The sequence below is a fragment of the Oncorhynchus masou genome, chromosome 1, assembly GCF_036934945.1.
Source record: "Oncorhynchus masou masou isolate Uvic2021 chromosome 1, UVic_Omas_1.1, whole genome shotgun sequence".
In the NCBI taxonomy this organism is placed as follows: domain Eukaryota; kingdom Metazoa; phylum Chordata; class Actinopteri; order Salmoniformes; family Salmonidae; genus Oncorhynchus; species Oncorhynchus masou.
This window is the reverse complement of record NC_088212.1, coordinates 41,016,328-41,037,466: the sequence shown is the minus strand read 5'-3', so window position 1 is coordinate 41,037,466 and position 21,139 is coordinate 41,016,328. Positions and strand designations below refer to the sequence as shown.

The window sequence follows — 21,139 nt, the reverse complement described above, 5'->3', positions numbered from 1 at the left end:
TGCAGACTGTAGTATAGGATTTATTATAGTATTCTACAGTAAGGACTACACATGATCAAGGGATACTACAGTGTGTAGTATTGTACACAGTATACTACAGTCTGCTATAGAATTCTATAGTAAGTACTGTAGTATTCTATAGAAAACTGAAGTATTTTTTTCATGTGAGGTGTGTGTGTGTGTTTCATTGTTGTGTGTGTGTGTGTGTGTGTGTGTGTGTGTGTGTGTGTGTGTGTGTGTGTGTGTGTGTGTGTGTGTGTGTGTGTGTGTGTGTGTGTGTGTGTGTGTGTGTGCATGCGAGCGTGTGTGTGTTCTCATGAAGGCAGAGCTCAGTGAGTCATGGGCAGTAAAGTGGAAGCGTAGCGTGGTGAGGTCGTATAAACACTATAGAATGCCATTATAAATCTGGATGTGATTTGTGGCCTGCCTTTAGGACAATGGCCGCCTGTTTAATGTACAGGACCAATGAGAGAGGTTACACGGGTGGGTTATTCCTTTTAACTTCCTCATCTATTGGAAAAGGAGCCCACTTTACATTTCAAAAAGGTCATACCATAGTAATTTCTGTTGAAAGAAATAGGAGCAGGGCAAGTAGTGCACCACTGACTGTCCTGTCTGGCTGTCTGTCCTGTCTGACTGTCCTGTCTAACTGTCCTGTCTGACTCTCCTGTCTGACTGTCTGTCCTGTCTGTCTGACTGTCCTGTCTGTCTGACTGTCCTGTCTGACTGTCCTGTCTGACTGTCCCGTCTGACTGTCCTGTCTGACTCTCCTGTCTGACTGGCTGTCCTGTCTGTCTGACTGTCCTGTCTGGCTGTCTGTCCTGTCTGACTGTCTGTCTGTCTGTCTGACTGTCTGTGTGCAGGCCCAACATGGAGAGTACAGGCCAGGTCAGTGAGTCTGGGTCGTCCCTGGTCAAACATGCCCTCAACCCTGAGAAAACCTTCATGCAAGTCCACTACCTCAAGGTACGGAGAAAGAACACAACATGCAGGACCAGTGTGACAGTAGCTTATCAAATACTGGAGGTGTCCGTCTCCCATCTCTTTAGGTTTTGTATTTGTTTGGTATTTGTTGTCCCCTCCTGCTCTGATGGATACGGTTTGTGTGTGTTTTTTCTCTTCCAGGGCTACTTCCTCCTCAGGTTCCTGGCCAGTAAAGTAGGACTTGAATACTTCCTCCACTTCTTCAGACTCTTTATAAAGAAATATCATGGACAACTGATTCTCTCTCAGGTAGGTGCTACTGTGTTATTACAAAGTCCATTTCACATGGAAAACTGATCTACCACTAAGAGAAATGCTGTTAACCTAAATCTTGGAGTTAACTCTCTCACACAAGTTGTCAGTGGTTACTCGCTAATGCAGACATGCATTCTGCTGCACCGAAACCATTAAGGTGTCGGTTGAGGTGGTCCTGAAAGGGATAAACCAGTCAGCGTTTGAAACACTCTCTCTCTCTATGTAAATGTTGATCCGACTGCCTCTCTCTCTATGTAAATGTTGATCCGACTGCCTCTCTCTCTATGTAAATGTTGATCCGACTGCCTCTCTCTATGTAAATGTTGACCCGACTGCCTCTCTCTATGTAAATGTTGACCCGACTGCCTCTCTCTCTATGTAAATGTTGACCCGACTGCCTCTCTCTCTATGTAAATGTTGACCTGACTGCCTCTCTCTCTATGTAAATGTTGACCCGACTGCCTCTAAACTCTATGTAAATGTTGATCCGACTGCCTCGCTCTCTATGTAAATGTTGACCCGACTGCCTTCTCTCTATGTAAATGTTGACCCGACTGCCTCTCTATGTAAATGTTGATCCGACTGCCTGCTCTCTATGTAAATGTTGATCCAAATGTTCTATGTAAATGTTGATCCGACTGCCTCTCTCTCTATGTAAATGTTGACCCGACTGCCTCTCTCTCTATGTAAATGTTGATCCGACTGCCTCTCTCTCTATGTAAATGTTGATCCGACTGCCTCTCTCTCTATGTAAATGTTGATCCGACTGCCTCTCTCTTATGTAAATGTTGATCCGACTGCCTCTCTCTCTATGTAAATGTTGACCCGACTGCCTCTCTCTCTATGTAAATGTTGATCCGTAAACTGACCCGACTGCCTCTCTCTATGTAAATGTTGACCCGACTGCCTCTCTCTCTATGTAAATGTTGACCCGACTGCCTCTCTCTCTATGTAAATGTTGATCCGACTGCCTCTCTCTCTATGTAAATGTTGACCCGACTGCCTCTCTCTCTATGTAAATGTTGACCCGACTGCCTTCTCTATGTAAATGTTGACCCGACTGCCTCCTCTCTACTGCTCTGTGTAAATGTTGACCCGACTGCCTCTCTCTCTATGTAAATGTTGACCCGACTGCCTCTCTCTCTATGTAAATGTTGATGACTGCCTGCTCTCTATGTAAATGTTGACCCGACTGCCTCTCTCTCTATGTAAATGTTGAGTGCCTCTCTCTCTATGTAAATGTTGACCCGACTGCCTGGTCTCTCTATGTAAATGTTGAATGCCATTATAAATCTGGATGTGATTTGTGGCCTGCCTTTGTTGACCCGACTGCCTCTCTCTCTATGTAAATGTTGATCCGACTGCCTTCTCTCTATTGTAAATGTTGATCCGACTGCCTGCTCTCTATGTAAATGTTGATCCGACTGCCTCTCTCTCTATGTAAATGTTGATCCGACTGCCTCTCTCTCTATGTAAATGTTGATCCTATGTAAATGTTGATCCTGCCTCTCTCTCTATGTAAATGTTGATCCGACTGCCTCTCTCTCTATGTAAATGTTGATCCTATGTAAATGTTGACCCGACTGCCTCTCTCTATGTAAATGATAAATGTTGATCCGACTGCCTCTCTCTCTATGTAAATGTTGATCCGACTGCCTCTCTCTCTATGTAAATGTTGATCCGACTGCCTCTCTCCTATGTAAATGTTGACCCGACTCTCTCTCTATGTAAATGTTGTCCGACTGTCTCTCTCTCTATGTAAATGTTGACCCGACTGCCTCTCTCTCTATGTAAATGTTGACCCGACTGCCTCTCTCTCTATGTAAATGTTGATCCGACTGCCTCTCTCTATGTAAATGTTGACTGACTGCCTCTCTCTCTGATGTAAATGTTGCAGACCCTCTCTATGTAAATGTTGATCCGACTGCCTCTATGTAAATGTTGATCCGACTGCCTCTCTAAATCTACCGACTCTCTCCGACTGTAATGTATGTTGATCCGACTGCCTCTCTCTCTATGTAAATGTTGATCCGACTGCCTCTCTCTCTATGTAAATGTTGATCCGACTGCCCTCTCTCTATGTAAATGTTGACCCGACTGCCCTCTCTCTATGTAAATGTTGACCCGACTGCCTCTCTCTATGTAAATGTTGACCGACTGCTCTCTCTATGTAAATGTTGTCCGACTGCCTCTCTCTCTTAGGTTTTGTAAATGTTGACCCGACTGCCTCTCTCTCTCTATGTAAATGTTGATCCGACTCCTATGTAAATGTTGTGTGCCTCTCTCTCTATGTAAATGTTGACCCGACTTCCTCCTCTATGTAAATGTTGGTTCCTCTCTATGTAAATGTTGATCCGACTGCCTTCTCTCTATGTAAATGTTGATCCGACTGCCTTTCTCTATGTAAATGTTGACCCGACTGCCTCTCTCTCTATGTAAATGTTGATCCGACTGTCTTATTAAATGTTGATCCATTTCTCTATGTAAAATCCGACTCTACTCTCTATGTAAATGTTGATCCGACTGCCTCTCTCTCTATGTAAATGTTGATCCGACTGCCTCGCTCTCTATGTAAATGTTGATCCGACTGCCTTACTCTCTATGTAAATGTTGATCCGACTGCCTCTCTCTCTATGTAAATGTTGACCCGACTGCCTCTCTCTCTATGTAAATGTTGACCCGACTGCCTGTCTCTATGTAAATGTTGACCCGACTGCCTCTCGTCTATGTAAATGTTGACCCGACTGCCTCTCTCTCTATCTAAATGTAAATGTTGATCCGACTGCCTCTCTCTCTATGTAAATGTTGACCCGACTGCCTCTCTCTCTATGTAAATGTTGACCCGACTGCCTCTCTCTCTATGTAAATGTTGACTGCCTCTCTCCGACTGCCTCTCTCTCTATGTAAATGTTGATCCGACTGCCTCTCTCTCTATGTAAATGTTGACCCGACTGCCTCTCTCTCTATGTAAATGTTGATCCGACTGCCTCTCTCTCTATGTAAATGTTGATCCGACTGCCTCTCTCTCTATGTAAATGTTGACTGCCTCTCTCCTATGTAAATGCCTCTCTCTCTATGTAAATGTTGATCCGACTGCCTCTCTCTCTATGTAAATGTTGATCCGACTGCCTCTCTCTCTATGTAAATGTTGATCCGACTGCCTCTCTCTCTATGTAAATGTTGATCCGACTGCCTCTCTCTCTATGTAAATGTTGACCCGACTGCCTCTCTCTCTATGTAAATGTTGATCCGACTGCCTCTCTCTCTATGTAAATGTTGATCCGACTGCCTCTCTCTCTATGTAAATGTTGATCCGACTGCCTCTCTCTCTATGTAAATGTTGACCCGACTGCCTCTCTCTATGTAAATGTTGATCCGACTGCCTCTCTCTCTATGTAAATGTTGATCCGACTGCCTCTCTCTATGTAAATGTTGATCCGACTGCCTCTCTCTCTATGTAAATGTTGATCCGACTGCCTCTCTCTCTACTGCCTCTCTCTCTATGTAAATGTTGACCCGACTGCCTCTCTCTCTATGTAAATGTAAATGCCTCTCTCTCTATGTAAATGTTCCGACTGCCTCTCTCTCTATGTAAATGTTGATCCGACTGCCTCTCTCTCTATGTAAATGTTGATCCGACTGCCTCTCTCTCTATGTAAATGTTGATCCGACTGCTCTCTCTCTATGTAAATGTTGACCCGACTGCCTCTCTCTCTATGTAAATGTTGACTGCCTCCCGTAAATGTTGATCCGACTGCCTCTCTCTCTATGTAAATGTTGACCCGACTGCCTCTCTCTCTATGTAAATGTTGATCCGACTGCTCTCTCTATGTAAATGTTGACCCGACTGCCTCTCTCTCTATGTAAATGTTGATCCGACTGCCTCTCTCTCTATGTAAATGTTGATCCGACTGCCTCTCTCTCTATGTAAATGTTGATCCGACTGCCTCTCTCTCTATGTAAATGTTGATCCGACTGCCTCTCTCTCTATGTAAATGTTGATCCGACTGCCTCTCTCTCTATGTAAATGTTGACCCGACTGCCTCTCTCTATGTAAATGTTGACCCGACTCTCTCTCTCCGACTGCCTCTCTCTCTATGTAAATGTTGATCCGACTGCCTCTCTCTCTATGTAAATGTTGACCCGACTGCCTCTCTCTCTATGTAAATGTTGACTGCCTCTCTCTCTCTATGTAAATGTTGACCCGACTGCCTCTCTCTCTCTATGTAAATGTTGATCCGACTGCCTCTCTCTCTATGTAAATGTTGACCCGACTGCCTCTCTCTCTATGTAAATGTTGACCCGACTGCCTCTCTCTCTATGTAAATGTTGATCCGACTGCCTCTCTCTCTATGTAAATGTTGATCCGACTGCCTCTCTCTCTATGTAAATGTTGACCCGACTGCCTCTCTCTATGTAAATGACTGCCTCTCTCTCTATGTAAATGTTGACCCGACTGCTCTCTCTCTATGTAAATGTTGATCCGACTGCCTCTCTCTCTATGTAAATGTTGACCCGACTCTCTCTCTATGTAAATGTTGATCCGACTGCCTCTCTCTCTATGTAAATGTTGATCCGACTGCCTCTCTCTATGTAAATGTTGACCCGACTGCCTCTCTCTCTATGTAAATGTTGACCCGACTGCCTCTCTCTCTATGTAAATGTTGATAAACTGCCTCTCTCTCTATGTAAATGTTGATCCGACTGCCTCTCTCTCTATGTAAATGTTGATCCGACTGCCTCTCTCTCTATGTAAATGTTGAACCGACTGCCTCTCTCTCCATGTAAATGTTGATCCGACTGCCTCTCTCTCTATTTAAATGTTGATCCGACTGCCTTCCCTGTCAAGAGTTGTTGGTCCTGCCAGAACCTTATGGCTGTGAGCGCTCACACCTGGTCATGTGCATGTTCTTTTGTGTGTGTTTGTGCACGTGTGTGTGTGTGCACGTGTGTGTGTGGTTGTGTTTGTGTGTGTGTGTATGTAAGCCACCACACCTGGCCCTTGGTGCCTGCAGTAGAGGCCCCGGGGCCCCATTCATTAATGAATGTTTCATAAACACGTTCAGACACAAAGCAGTGACCTAGGTTCACAGGCACAGAGTTATTCTAAGAGAACTAATCATTATACACACACACACACACACACACACACACACACACACACACACACACACACAGACATACATACATACATACATACATACATACATACATACATACATACATACATACATACATACATACATACATACATACATACATACATACTGTTAAATACATGCACTGAACTACATGCAATTAATCATTGATGTTTTGGTTCAGGATTTCTTGCAAATGCTGCTGGAGACCTTTCCTGACATGGAGCGGTAAGTGGATATTAGTCATTCATAAACTGACAATTGTAAACCCAGATCCACTAATGTTTACTGTGAAAAGACAACCGCTACTCATCTCACTCCCTCGCTTTCTCTCCTCCTCCATTTATCGTCTCTCTCCTCTCTATTCAGTCTTTCTCGCGTTGCCTCTCCCTCACTACACATGATCTGTCCCTCCCTTTATCTCACACTCTTTCTGTCTTCTCCACTCTCCCCCCTCCTCCCTCCTCCCTCCTCTAGCCTCCTCCCTTCTCCCTCCCTCCTCTCAGAGCGGTGTCTTCTCCCTGCCTGTGCTGTAGCCTGTGTCCAGAGCAGATTGATTAAATTAAAGTGAGAGTTGGAGGGAGAGTTAGGGTCGGTCAATATTTGTGTCTGCAGCGTCTGACTGTAAACACCACGGACTGAAAGAGACTGGAGACAGGCTTAGGAAACTTGTGTGTGCACATGCATGTGTGTGTGTGTGTGTGTGTGTGTGTGTGTGTGTGTGTGTGTGTGTGTGTGCGTGTGTGCGTGTGCGTGTGCGTGTGCGTGTGCGTGTGCGTGTGCGTGTGCGTGTGCGTGTGTGTGTGTGCACATGCATGCATGTGGGTTAGGTTTGTGCCTGAATTTCCCCTTTCTACTACAGATGTGGGATCTTAATTTGAGCCAGTTTGCCACAGCAGGAAACTAATCCTGCAGCAATAGGACATTTGAATTATTATGTGGATTGTAATTAATGGGCGTTTTTTTGTAGGGGTCAAATTAAGATCCGACATCTGTATTTGAAGGTGTTGCCCGAAACATTTTCGACATTACGGTAACTATTTTCCCAGGATGATGTTCTATCATCGTGTCTTAGGTAATCACAGTGGTTACATTAACAATAATAATTATGTTCTGCCATTGTGTTCCAGACAAGGCCTAACCCTTGAAGCTATTTATGCAGACTGGCTGGATCGACCAGGAGTTCCTAAGGTAAGCTGCATGGTTGGAACATACTGTAGTTATACTGGCCAGAAAGGGCCTACTATATTGATGTGGAGGTTGGACTGTGGAGCTATTCCCCGTTTGTATTATTACAAGACAGAGAGTTGGCAGACAGCAACACCAGGCAGACACCAGTTCAAGCTTAACAACCATGTATTTTTCATTACAATAAAAACATTGTGGTCATGTGCAATACCAATACAACATTATTGAAAATGTGATGCACAAGGTTTGAAATTGAGAACACACACACACACACACACACACACACACACACACATGCGCGCGTGCGCACACACACACACGCACACACACACACACACACACACACACACACACACACACACATGCGCGCACACACACACACACACACGCACACACACACACACAGCTCTGTCTCTCTCTCAATTCAAGGGCTTGAGTGGCATGGGAAACATATGTTAACATTGCCAAAGCAAGCGGAATAGATAATAAACAAAAGTTAAATAAACAACAAAAATGAACAGTAAACATTACACTCATAGAAGTTCAAATATTATATTATGTCTATATAAAGTGTTCTTCACTGGTTGCTCTTTTCTTGTGCTTACAGGTCACAAATATTGCTACAGTAATGGCACACTGGTATTTCACCCAGTAGATATGAGAGTTTATCAAAATTGGGTTTGTTTTTGAATTCTTTGTGGATTTGTGTAATCTGAGGGAAATATGTGTCTCTAATATGGTCATACATTTGGCGGGAGGTTAGGAAGTGCAGCTCTGTTTCCACCTCATTTTGTGGGCAGTGTGCACATAACCTGTCTACTCTTGAGAGCCAGGTTTCTCAATAGCAAGGCTATGCTCACTGAGAGCACATAGTCAAAGCTTTCCTTAATTTTGGGTCAGTCACAGTGGTAAGGTATTCTGCAGCTGTGTACTCTCTGTTTAGGGCCAAATAGCATTCTAGTTTGCTCTGTTTTTTTGTTAATTCTTTCCAATGTGTAAAGTAATGATCTTTTTTTTCCTCATGATTTGGTTGGGTCTAATTGTGTTGCTGTCCTGGGGCTCTCTCTGTCTCTCTCTTTCTCTCCCTCTTTTTATCTCTCCCTCTTTCTCGCTCTCCCTCTCATTCTCTTTCTACTTCTGGTGTTCATATAAAGTATGTTGCTCTCTCAGCAGAGTCACACGACTCATTTCTCTTGCAATAACACTGGTGGATATGAATGGTGCTATGTTTCTCTCTTCGTTAGGAGGTCCTAGTGCACAGACACCATTTAAATCTTGAAACATCTCAGCTGTCTGCTAGTCACAGCCCTCCTACTCCCACGACTACCTCACAATCAATCAGCGACTACTCCTACTGTAATCCCTATGGTCACTGATCTTAATTACCTTTGTGGTGTTCCGCTGTCTAGCAACCTTCACCTCCTGGAATATTCCCTGGGATGATGTTGTCATCCGCTACCTCGGAATGAGTGACGGTTTGATGTGTCAGTAACAGCGGAGGCACTTGGATCCAGTCAGACCCTTTTAGATACCGTCCTTTTATCATTCCTTGTCTTGATCCATTATCCGAAGGTTAATATTGCGTTGAACTTGAACATGGCTGGAAATAGAAAATGTCAGGAAGCTGTTTAGAGGCCTAATAATAAACAATGACATCCACACACATCCCAGAAAGGCCAAATGGAATGGGAACTGAACAGCGTTCTATTTTAGACCACTGTTAAGTATGAGTAAGCAGGCGGTTTGGGGATGATGAATCTAGGGTGGGTCATGACACTTCAAATCAAATTTCAATAAGGGAACTTCAGTCACCAGAGCATTGAAAGGACTTGTTTTATCCAATGTGTTGTGTTTATATTTCCCCTGTTTAGGGTTGCAAAAATTGCAGCAAACCTTCCCAAAATCCACGTTTCCCAGAAGTCCCAGTTGGAATATTCCTGGAATAAGGAGGAAATAAACAGGAAGTCCTTAAATCATCTGAAAAGGATTTCTGGACATTTTGCAACCTTACCCCTATGATCAGATGTGAAAACTGTTGTGTGTGACGGGAAAGGGAACTGGCCTCATCCAATGTTTAGTATTGTGTTTTCCATAAGAGCCAGCTGACAGTCAAATACCTGACTACTAACTCAAATCAAATGCCACCAAATGTGATTCTGTTTGGAAAAACAACTGCTGGTGGCAAGTCATAGCACCTCCATAGATGGCTACTTTTTCATTACACTGGCTATTTTCAGGAACACACCCATTCTACCTGATTTATGCACAGCAGCCATTTTGTACAATAAGGCTGACTACACAGCGCTTAAATGTCTAGTATGTATGTGTGTGTTTGGGCTTGTAGCGTGCATCTCTACAACCTCAAAGAGTGTGTTTCTTTGAGCACTTGGAGTCCCTTTACAAGTGGGGCCTATAATGCGATGAAGGGGTTGAGGGCCAACTCATTTCCCTGTGGCTATGTCTGATATCCTTCAACACAATGGTACTTTACTGCCTCAATGTTCACTATATTCTATTCTACACTATTTAATTCAAATGGCTTTTATTGGCGTTGGAAACATATTTACATTGCCAAAGCAAGTTAAACAACTAAACAACAACGACAAAAAATAACTACATTTAATTCAACAAAACAAACATTACATACACAAAAAGTTTCAAGAGAAACAATGTTTAATATATTAGATTATTATCGGTTCAAAATGTATTATAAACTGGGTGGTTCGAGCCCTGAATGCTGATTGGCTGACAGCCGTGGTATTGCACGGGTATGACAAAACATTTATTTTTACTGCTCTAATTACGTTGGTGACCAGTTTATAATAGCAATAAGGCACCTTGGGGGTTTGTGATATATGGCCAATATACCACGGCTAAGGGCTGTATCCAGGCACTCCGCATTGCGCCGTGTTTAAGAACAACCCTTAGCCATGGTATATTGGCCATATACCCCACCTCCTCGGGCCATATTGCTTATAAACTGGGTGGTTTGAATCCCCTGAATGCCGATTGGCTGACAGACATGGTAAATTAGACAAACCGTTTTAATTATGCTGGTAACCAGTTTATAATAGCAATAAGGCATCTCGGGGGTTTGTGATATATGGCCAATATACCACGGCTGTCTGTCACTCTATCTGACTCTCACTGTTTCTCTCTCCTCCCCCCCAGTGTTCTTCACTGGTTGCCCTTTTCTTGTGGCAACATGTTACAAATCTTGCTGCTTTGATGGCACATTGTGGTATTTCACTCAATAGATATGGGAGTTTATAAAAATTGGATTCGTTTTTTTATTCTTTGTGGGGTCTGTGTAATCTGAGCAAAATATGGTCATACATTTGGTCAGAGGTTAGGAAGTGCATCTCAGTTTCCACTTCATTTTGTGGGCAGTGTTAACAAAGCCTGTCTTCTCTTGAGAGCCAGGTCTGCCTACGGCGGCCTCTCTCAATAGCAAGGCTCTATACATAGTCAAAGCTTTCCTTCATTTTGGGTCAGTCACAGTGGTCAGGTATTCTCTGGGGTCTGGTCTCAGGACCAGCTTGCTTAGGGGACTCTTCTCCAGGTTCATCTCTTTGTAGGTGATGGCTTTGTTATGGAAGCTTTGGGAATCGTTAGCGGGTATCAGCCTAAATCTGCTCTGCATGCACTATTTGGTGTTTTATGTTGTACACAGATGATATTTTTTGCCGAATCCTGTACGCAGTCTCAATTTGGTGTTTGTCCCATTTTGTGAATTCTTGGTTGGTGAGCAGGCCCCAGACCTCTAAAGGGCAATGGGTTCGATAACTGATTCAAGTATTTTTAGCCAGATTCTAATTGTTACGTCAAATTTTATGTTCCTTTTGATGGTGTAGAAGGTCCTTCTTGCCTTGTCTCTCAGATAGTTCACAGCTTTGTGGAAGTTACCTGTGGCGCTGATGTTTAGGCCGAGGTATGTATATATTTTTTTGTTTGCTCTAGGGGCAATGGTGTCTAGATGGAATTTGTATTTATGGTCCTGGCAACTGGACCTTTTTTGGAACACCATTTTTTTGCCTTTCTGAGATTTACTGTCAATCTGTGCAGAAGATGTAGGTGCTGCTGTAGGCCCTCCTTGGTTGGGGACAGAAGCACCAGATCATCAGCAAATAGTAGACATTTGGCTTCAGATTCTAGTAGGGTGAGGCCGGATGCTGCAGACTGTTCTAGTGCCTTTGCCAATTCGTTGATATATTTGTTGAAGAGGGTGGGACTCAAACGGCATCCCTGTCTCACCCCACGGCCATGTGGAAAGAATTTTTTTTTTCCACTTTTAACTGCACACAATTTTAACTGTTTGTGTACATAGATTTTATAATGGTGTATTTTTTTCCCCCAACACCGCTTTCTAATCAATTTGATTTCCATGCCAAATTGAGTCAAAAGCTTTTTTGAAATCAACAAAGCATGAGAAGACTTTGCCTTTATTTTGGTTTCTTTGTTTGTACATTAGGGTGTTTGTACATTAGGGTGTGTAACCAAAAGGTTGCAAAATTGAATCCCCAAGCTGACAAGGTGAAAATCAGTCGTTCTGCCCCTGAATAAGGCAGTTAACCCATTGTTCCTAGGCCATCATTGAAAATAAGAATTTGTTCTTAACTGACTTGCCTAGTTAAATAAAGGTTTAAAAAAATGATAATGCAGAGGATTTCCCCTTGGTTGGTGTTAACTCATATCCCACGGTAGTTATTGGGGTCAAATTTGGGGTGAACAGTTCTTGTTACAAATATTAGGGAAGATGCCAGAGCTGAGGAGCATTTTAAAGAGTTTAGCCAATTGGAATTTGTGGTCTGTATTCTTTATAATTTCTTTTAGGATACCATCAACACCACAGGCCTTTTTGGGTTGGAGGGTTTGTATTTTGTCCTGTGGTTTATTCTGTGTAATTGGAGAATGCAGTCAGTTCTGGTAGTCTTTAATAGTTGACTCTAAGATTTGTATTTGATCATACATATGATTTTGCTGTTTACTTCTTGTCATAGAGCCAACATGATTTGAGAAGTGGTTTATCCAAACATCTTTGTTTTTTGATAGATAACTATTCGTGTTGTTTTGTTTAGTGTGTTCCAATTTTCCCAGAAGAGGTTAATTTCTATGGATTCTTCAATTACATTGAGCTGATTTCTGACGTGCTGTTCCTTCTTTTTCCTTAGTGTATTTCTGTATTGTTTTAGTGATTCACCATAGTGAAGGCGAAGGCTCAGGTTTTCTGGGTCTCTATGCTTTTGGTTGGAGAGGTTTCTCAATTTCTTTCTTAGGTTTTTGATTTCTTCATCAAACCATTTGTCATTGTTGTTAATTTTCTTAGGTTGTCAGCTTGACTTTTTTGATTTGATAGGATTCTCTCTCAATCTCTCTGTACACAATGTAGTATTTGATTACACACTTCTGTCTCAGATCTGTTAGTCACACAGCTAGCCTCTCTCTTTTCTCACTCTACCTCCCCCTCTCTCTACTCTCATCTTTCTCCTCCCTCCCTCTCTCCACCTTATTATCATTCTCACCATCTCTCTGTGATTCAAAGTTGAATAGTGGCTTGGGTGAAAGCTTTAATAAGGTTAAGTGCTGTGTGTGTGTGTGTGTGTGTGTGTGTGTGTGTGTGTGTGTGTGTGTGTGTGTGTGTGTGTGTGTGTGTGTGTGTGTGTGTGTGTGTGTGCATGCGTGCTTTACGTGTACGCTTTGCGTGTGTGTGGGCGTACAAGAGATTGTGACTTAGTCCTGTGGGATGCTCTAAACACTGCTTTTGTTAATGATGGGATTTTCCCTCTCCTCCACCTTCTGTTCTTCTTCTTCCCCCTCATCCTCTCACCCCCCCTCCAATCTCCTACTCCTTCCTCTCACCCTCCTCCAATCTCCTACTCCTTCCTCTCACCCCCCTCCAATCTCCTACTCCTTCCTCCTCACCCCCTCCAATCTCCTACTCCTTCCTCTCACCCACCTCCAATCTCCTACTCCTTCCTCTCACCCCCCTCCAATCTCCTACTCCTTGCTCTCACCCCCCTCCAATCTCCTACTCCTTCCTCTCACCCCCCCTCCAATCTCCTACTCCTTCCTCCCACCCCCTCCAATCTCCTACTCCTTCCTCTCACCCCCTCCAATCTCCTACTCCTTCCTCTCACCCCCCCTCCAATCTCCTACTCCTTTCTATCATCCTCCAAAGTCAAACCGTGAGTTTCCGTCAGAAAGAAACAAATGATCTTGCTCCCTCCCCTTCTTTCTTTCTCTCTCTCCTCCCTCCCCTTCTCTCTCCTCCCTCTCCTTCTCTCTCCTCCCTCCCCTTCTCTCTCCTCCCTCTCCTTCTCTCTCCTCCCTCTCCTTCCCCCTCTCTTGCCTACCTTCCCTCTCTCTCTCTCTCTCTCTCTCTCTCTCTCCCTGTCCCGCTCTCTCTTGCCCTCTGCTCAACATTCCTTTTTTCTTCTGTTCAATCTCTCTCTCTCTGTCTTCCTCTCACTGGTTCACTCACTCCTCTCCTCTTTCGTTCAGTGGCTGTGTGAAGGGAGTGTCGTATGGACACAGACTCGGCTGGTGGAAGACGTCAAAGCGGAGGTAAGGACACATCTCCCCCTCTCTCTTTCCCCCCTTTCTCTCTCTCTTGTTCCCTCTATCTATTGCTCTCTTTCCCCCCTTTCTCTCTCTCAGTTTCCCTCTATCTATTGCTCTCCTTCCCCCCCTTTCTCTCTCTCTCTTTCCCTCTATCTGTTGCTCTCTTTCGTCCCCTCTTTCTTTCACCTGCTCACAGAGATTTGGAGTTGTTTCCTCTGCTGTTTTGATGTACATTTTCACTCTCTCGCTCTCTCTCTGGGGCAGCCTTTCTCACTCTCCTTTTCTCTCTCCCACTTTCCCACTCTCTATCTCCGTCTCTCTCCGTGCATACATCTGTTGCGAAAGTGGGGAAGCACTGTCTTTTTATTTGCCTGTACCTTACAGGCAGAGCATTCCTTACTGACGGAAAGACGAAATAACAGATCTGATTAAAAAATGTGTCTGTGCGTGCGTGCGTGTGTGTGTGTGTGTGTGTGTGTGTGTGTGTGTGTGTCTGTGTGCGCCTACAATATGCGCTATTGATAGATAAAGTTGTATTTAGGGTGCTTGTCTACGGCATTTTGGTAGTATAGCCATGACCACACTCTGTAGGGACTGTTATTGTCGTGGCAAGGACGTCTCGCTGTCTGTCTCTACCTTCACCGCTTGACTCGCTGTTGGGGCTTGCGTGCGAGCAGCCGTGTGTGTGTGTCTATACAGGGCTCCAGTCCAGACTAATATATTCCCCTGGTGCCACTGGTGCCACTAACTTTTTCAGTCGATGGCACCAGCCCATGATTTGGTGGCACACAGATATTGTTTTTCACGGCGTCACACAATCAAATTAATTTCAATCATCGTCTTATAAAGTCATTATAAAGTATACAATGTTTGATTAATAAGTGTAATAGGCTACTGAGGTGTTATTCAATAAATGATTCCAAATATTTTGATTTGCAACCTAATCCAGTGATTTTCATGAATTTTTGGTTTACAATGAACTTTTGTTATATTTTACTGTCAAAATAGGGCTCCAGAATTGTCCGTTTTTTTTGTTCAATAGAGATGAACTTGCTTTCATTTTTATGGGCACTAATATTATCTATAGGCCTAATTCAATTGGTGCTAATTCACCACGTAAGGCTGTGGAAACTCAAAACACATTAGCGGGATCGCTTGCTTTAAATATAACACCTACTGCTAGTCGACATGTATTCATCTAACAGTAAATGTAAGAATTGCAATGAGGCCCTGTGCACCCGCGATGGCCGGTGCACAATTTCGCGCACTCTGTGTTTCAAAGCCATATCACTAGTTGCTTCCAAAAATGGTTTTGTTTTTTGCAATTGCAATTTGAAATGTTATACAATCACAAGGGGTTACACGAGGGGGGAGAGAGTGTGAGAGACTTGCTCATTACAGCAGCCAGCCCCAACGGAACAGGCGGGCACAGCGGTAGGGCATACCGTTTTAATACAGGACTCATGAGGATAATGCACTTTACTGTTCAACAAAATCCTGGTTTTTTTTCTGCCCCCAAAAATAGGACTTTTTAATTCATGGTGACCAGGTAGAATGTGGTGACCAGGTAGAATATGGTGACCAGGTAGAATAGGGTGACCAGGTAGAATGTGGTGACCAGGTAGAATGTGCAGCTCTCACAGCCAAGTTAAAGGGTCCCAAAATGTGGCTAAATGGTCGCAGTTTGGAGCCCTGCAGTGTGTGTGTGTGTGTGTGTGTGTGTGTGTGTGTGTGTGTGTGTGTGTGTGTGTGTGTGTGTGTGTGTGTGTGTGTGTGTGTGTGTGTGTGTGTACGAGACAGTGTAAGCAATGGAATGTGTGCCTAAAGTCTGTTTATACTGTAGTTACTTACTCATATTAGATGTGTGCTGTTTTTACCATGACCTCTCTCTCTCTCTCTCTCTCTCTCTCTGTTTTTCTCCTTCCATCCCTCTCTGTCCTTCCTTCCCTCCCTCTCTCTCTCACTTTCCCTCTCTCTCCCTCTCGTTCTCTCCCTCCCCCTTGCCATCTCTCTTCATTTCTCTCTCTCTTCTTATTTCCTCTCTCATCCCTTCCTCTCTCCCTCCCTCTCCCTGGGCAGATAGCAAAATGGATTGGTCTCAGTCCGAGCGTTGGAAAAGGCAGAAAGCGGAAGAAAGCTGGACTGAACGTGAACTTCAAAGAGGTAAGAGCCCTCTTTGGCCCGAGTGACGCTTTAAATAGACCTCTATCTCATGCGCTCATGGCCTCAGTGTGTCTTTCACTGACTCAGAGCTTCCAAGTGCTCTCTCTCTTGCTCTCTCCCTCTCTCTCTTGGCCTCCCTATACTTTTCCTTCTCTCTCTAGTATGTTTAGAGCCGTGTTAAGGTGTAGAGTTATGCAGCACTTCACTTCTCTGTGTCATTTCCATTGTGTCCCGGTGTATAGCATTAACACGTCATGTTCCAGACTGTGCCTCTCTCCGAGTGTGTTTGCAATTCGCGCGCGCACACACACACACACACACACACACACACACACACACACACACACACACACACACACACACACACACACACACACACACACACACACACACACACACACACACACACACACACACACACACACACACCTGTATCACTAATGAGCAAGCACCAACCTACAGTATAAACCACAGAGGTCTAGGAACCTTTAGCCTGTGTAATACTGCCTGGGATAATGAACCTCCTGGCTTAGCTGCTACTGAGCGTTTTAACGGGAGCCGTTAGCATGTACTTATCACTCGCAAAGGATTCGGTGGATACAAGCATTTTGACAGGGAGTTTTTCGCGAACCATTCATGCATTAACAGTATCTGACCTGCGGTGAATGTAAGTGAAAAGTTACTATCGCACCTGTTTCGTTCTTCAGTGTGGAATACATTAGAATACAGGTTGTTTTGTCTATTAGAATACAGGTTGTTTTGTCTATTAGAATACATGTCGTTTGTGAATATTAGTATCTGGGACCTTCTCATGTTAGATATTTCACGTTAACTGAACTTGAGTCAAACTCCTAAACCTAGCAAGAGTCTTGTTTCTGTGAAACAGCCTTCCTCCAGTAACAGCCTGGGTAACAGCTTCCCCACCACCTCATCTTGCAGGTTGGCATATTTATGGCCTCTGAGGGGGCAAACACACACGCACACGCACACGCACACACACACACACACACAAAGGGGCAGCGAAAGGGCCTCTTCCTGTGGGAGGGAGAGTACGGAAATCAGACCCATGAAAGAATAGCCAATTACAGTTCGCTTGGCCACGCACAATAGCCTGGGAGAGAGGGAGGGAGGGGAGGTGGGGGGCGTTCAGTGTTTGAAGTTACGCCATAAAAGCCATCCTGAAAGGAAACACGAGGTGACCCAATCCACCTCGGCCCACCCCACCTCTCACCACCTCCCTCCCTATGCCTCTCCCCTGCTGCCCATCATCCCATCATCCCTCTCTCTCTCTCTTTGTTTCTGTGTACAGAGGGAGGGCCTGGATGGGCCAGGTGTATTTTATATTACTCCTTCAAACGTGCCTGCCGCATTCTCCCCCCCTCCTCCCCCTCTCTTCCCCCATCTGCCTGTCACAGGTCTATAAATCACCAAGCAGACTGGCTATGAAAACCGGTGAGGAGAGAGGGAGAGGGGGAGGAGGGGAAAGGTAGAAGAGAAAGCAGGAAGTGAAGAGCACGGGGGAAGAGAAGGGATGAAAGATGGGGGAGAGGGTGGACAAGAGCGAAGAGAGAGGTGAAGGGATAACGAAGAGAGGAGAGCAGAAGACAGAGAGGATAGAAGGGATGAGAGAGGGTTGCAAAATTCCAGTAACTTTCCCCAAATTCCCAGATTTTCTAGAATTCTTAGTTGGCAGATTCCCAAAATCAGGAGAGGATAAGCAGGAAATCAGGAATCCTCCATCCAGGATTTCTGGAAAATCTGGGGTTTTTGGGAAGTTACTAGAATCTTGCAACCGAGAGAGAAGTACCTGGAGAGAGTAGAGTAAGAGTAGAAAATAAGGAGAAAATATTTGACTATAAGAGAGAAGAGAAGACGACGAATATGAAAAAGGCTGAGACAAGAGAATCGACAGAACAAGATGAGAAGAGAAGAATTGAGTGAGGAAGAGAAGAGTGCTGTTGACTGGATCCTAGTCCAGACTGGCCAAAGGCATCAGGCATGAGACAGAGCCAGTGTAGCATTTAGCACTAATGACATCACAGATGATTAGAGGTCTAGACACACACACACACACACACACACACACACACACACACACACACACACACACACACACACACACACACACACACACACACACACACACACACACACACACACACACACATACATACACACACACAGTCACAGTGTATAGAGAGTCAGACACCCCCCCACAGAGAGAAGCCTGAGATCAGGGTCACTTTAATAGAGCCAGACTTTATTACCTCCTTCCCTTCATCGCTTTTATGTACCGTGTATGTGTGTGTGTGTGTATGTTTGTGTGTATACGTGTGTGTGCATGCATGTGTGTGTGTGTGTGTACGTGTATATGTGGTTTTGTGTTTGTGTGTCTTTGTATGTGTGGGTGTGCACGTGATTTTTTGTATGTGGCTGTGCGCATACGCATACAGTATGTGTGTATGTATGTGGGTGTATCAAGGGTCTACTAAAGGATATTAGTCATGCTCTTGTGGTAATGGGCCTCATTTTGCTCTCATTTTAATCTGTGGTCGGTGTAATGAGAGGGTCTCTCTGCCCCTGCTAATCAGCTCAGGAAACCCTGTAGGGGAAGGCAGTCTGGCACCGACCGGCAACAGCTTCTTTGGCCGACATCCCAGTCGCTAACCAGGTTTCCATCCAATCTATTAATGTGAGTATAGATGGAGAGATTATAATCACCAAGTCCTTGATTAGTGAAATCAGGTGTGTGAGAGTTGGGCTAGAACAAAACCCTTCATACAAAGAATTGGGCTGTTCTGTTTTACTTGTCTGTGGTAAATCTTCTTGCTGTACACTGCTTGGGAATGTTCCGGAGACTGAGGGAAAATGGGGGAAATTAGTCTCCGATCAACACAATATCAACTCATTCACACCTAGGTGATGACCTGTCCTATATAACACAATCCACCGTTTACAGATTGCCATAGCAACAGGCACTATGCATATCGCCCCCCTCCCTCTGCTGCCTCCTGAAGTCAAGTCAACAGTGACTGTACCACTTCTTACATTTATATTTTAGTCATTTAGCAGACGCTCTTATCCAGATCGACTTATAGGAGCTTAAATATATTTATTGCTTAAATATAGCATGGTGACCTCTATGTAAACGGTGACATCACCATAGTTGAGTTGAGTAAGACTAGACAGTGTTCCTTTGTAGTGGTCGTGACGTGTTTATAACGGGGCTTATATGTGTTAACACTAGGAGAGCCAACAGAATCATGTTGACTCAAAAAAAGTTGTTTTAAGTCATGCCCCCCCCCCTCCCCCCGTCCTTGACTTTTACTAAATATGTCTATATAACACACTATCATTGTTAGAATCTTAATATCACAAACCAAATTTGTGTTATGCGTAGTTTTAAGAGGACATACATCCCCCCCGACCCGCCACGCATTCACCGCAAATCACCTGCGTAACTGATGGCCCATCAAAATGGCAAAGTGTGTAGATTTGCAGGAAATTAGCTTTCAAACTGCACAATTGTCTTTCAGCCTCATGACAAAATGTGTACAACAGTATTATAAAACTGTACGTTTTTCTCTCTGTCCCATGGTTTTTTTGGGGGTTTAGCCGAAAGACAAGTCTTTAAATGATGGGTGAGAATATTATCAATTGTTAAATTGCATATCAAGAATCTGATGAACAGTGCAGCTCGTAAGTGACACAGAGGCAGGTAAACATTTTGATGTCTATATAGTATCAGAAAGACTATTAAACTCTGAACTCCATTTCAAAATCTAACTTTTTGGCAGAATTACCATGATTCCATCCGCTCCCAACGTGAACTCGCAACACTCAAAGCACAGTATTATATTTCAACTGAAAATATGCCATTCTGTTCTTTTGAAATGCATTTTAAATGATTATTATTGCGATTGCATGTACTGTATGAAATGTATGTATTAGACTGTTAAAATGTTGTTGTTCAAAAGATGTCATGGAATGGATGGCTTTCCCATAAAATTCCATTCAACATTTTGGGACAATGTAGCCCCCCTATTTACACAAATGACAAACAAACATGTCACTCAAATCAGTACTTCCTAGTTCCTTGTATCAAACAGTTATTTCAGTTATACTAAAACTAGGAAAATCTGGAGAGTCCCCTTCTGATTATAGACCCATATTATAGACCCCCAATTGTGACAATAAAATAATAACAAAGCTTATAAGCAATAGAATATCAAAAGTCTTCCCAGACTTGATACATAGCAACCAAACAGGGTTTTATTTAAAATAGACACTTACAAACAAATACAAGAACATGTTTCAGTTTAATACAATACGCAAAGAAACAAGACATAGATTAAATAATAATGGCTGTTGATGACAAAAAGGCTTTTGACTGTCTTGAATGGCCTTCTCTATTCAAAACTTTGGAAGCGCTCAACTTTCCAGTTAAAATAATACATTTAATAAACATGTTATATAACTGTCCTAAAGCAAAAATATTAAACAAATAATACATTATCTGATAAAATCGCTTTAGAAAGGGGCACAAGACAGGGATGTTCACTCACTCCACTCCTGTTTGCAATAGCTATTGAACCGCTTGCAGAAAGAATTAGACCGGACCCAAATATAACAGGTACCAGTATTGGTAAACATGAATATAAACTAAATTTATTTGAAAATGATCGCCTGATATACCTGACCAATACTGAACACTCAATGCCCTCTTTGCTAAAAATGTTTTCAGAATACCAAAAAGGATTTTTTAAATAATGGCAATAGGAAAAAATAAATATATCACTACAGTATCTACAGCAATCATTTGGACCACAAAAAATTGAAATACTTAGGAT

The 21,139-nt window shown here is 43.5% G+C and overlaps 1 protein-coding gene across 6 annotated transcripts in view; it reads left to right on the top strand.

Moving 5' to 3' along the window:
• The window catches only part of aopep (aminopeptidase O (putative)), a 125,898-nt gene that overhangs the window by 61,862 nt on the left and 42,897 nt on the right, over nucleotides 1–21,139 (top strand). For 4 of the 6 annotated variants that reach the window (XR_010456325.1, XR_010456324.1, XM_064971810.1 and 1 more), the window contains 6 exons: nucleotides 864–966; nucleotides 1,126–1,233; nucleotides 6,562–6,605; nucleotides 7,508–7,568; nucleotides 14,067–14,129; nucleotides 16,206–16,289. Coding sequence is in view for 4 of the 6 variants with exons in the window: in XM_064971810.1 (XP_064827882.1) it covers nucleotides 864–966; nucleotides 1,126–1,233; nucleotides 6,562–6,605; nucleotides 7,508–7,568; nucleotides 14,067–14,129; nucleotides 16,206–16,289 (463 nt within the window). In the remaining 2 variants the exon portion in view is untranslated. The remainder of the gene's footprint in view (nucleotides 1–863; nucleotides 967–1,125; nucleotides 1,234–6,561; nucleotides 6,606–7,507; nucleotides 7,569–14,066; nucleotides 14,130–16,205; nucleotides 16,290–21,139) is intronic. The other 2 variants (XM_064971841.1, XM_064971833.1) reach the window with 2 other exon arrangements.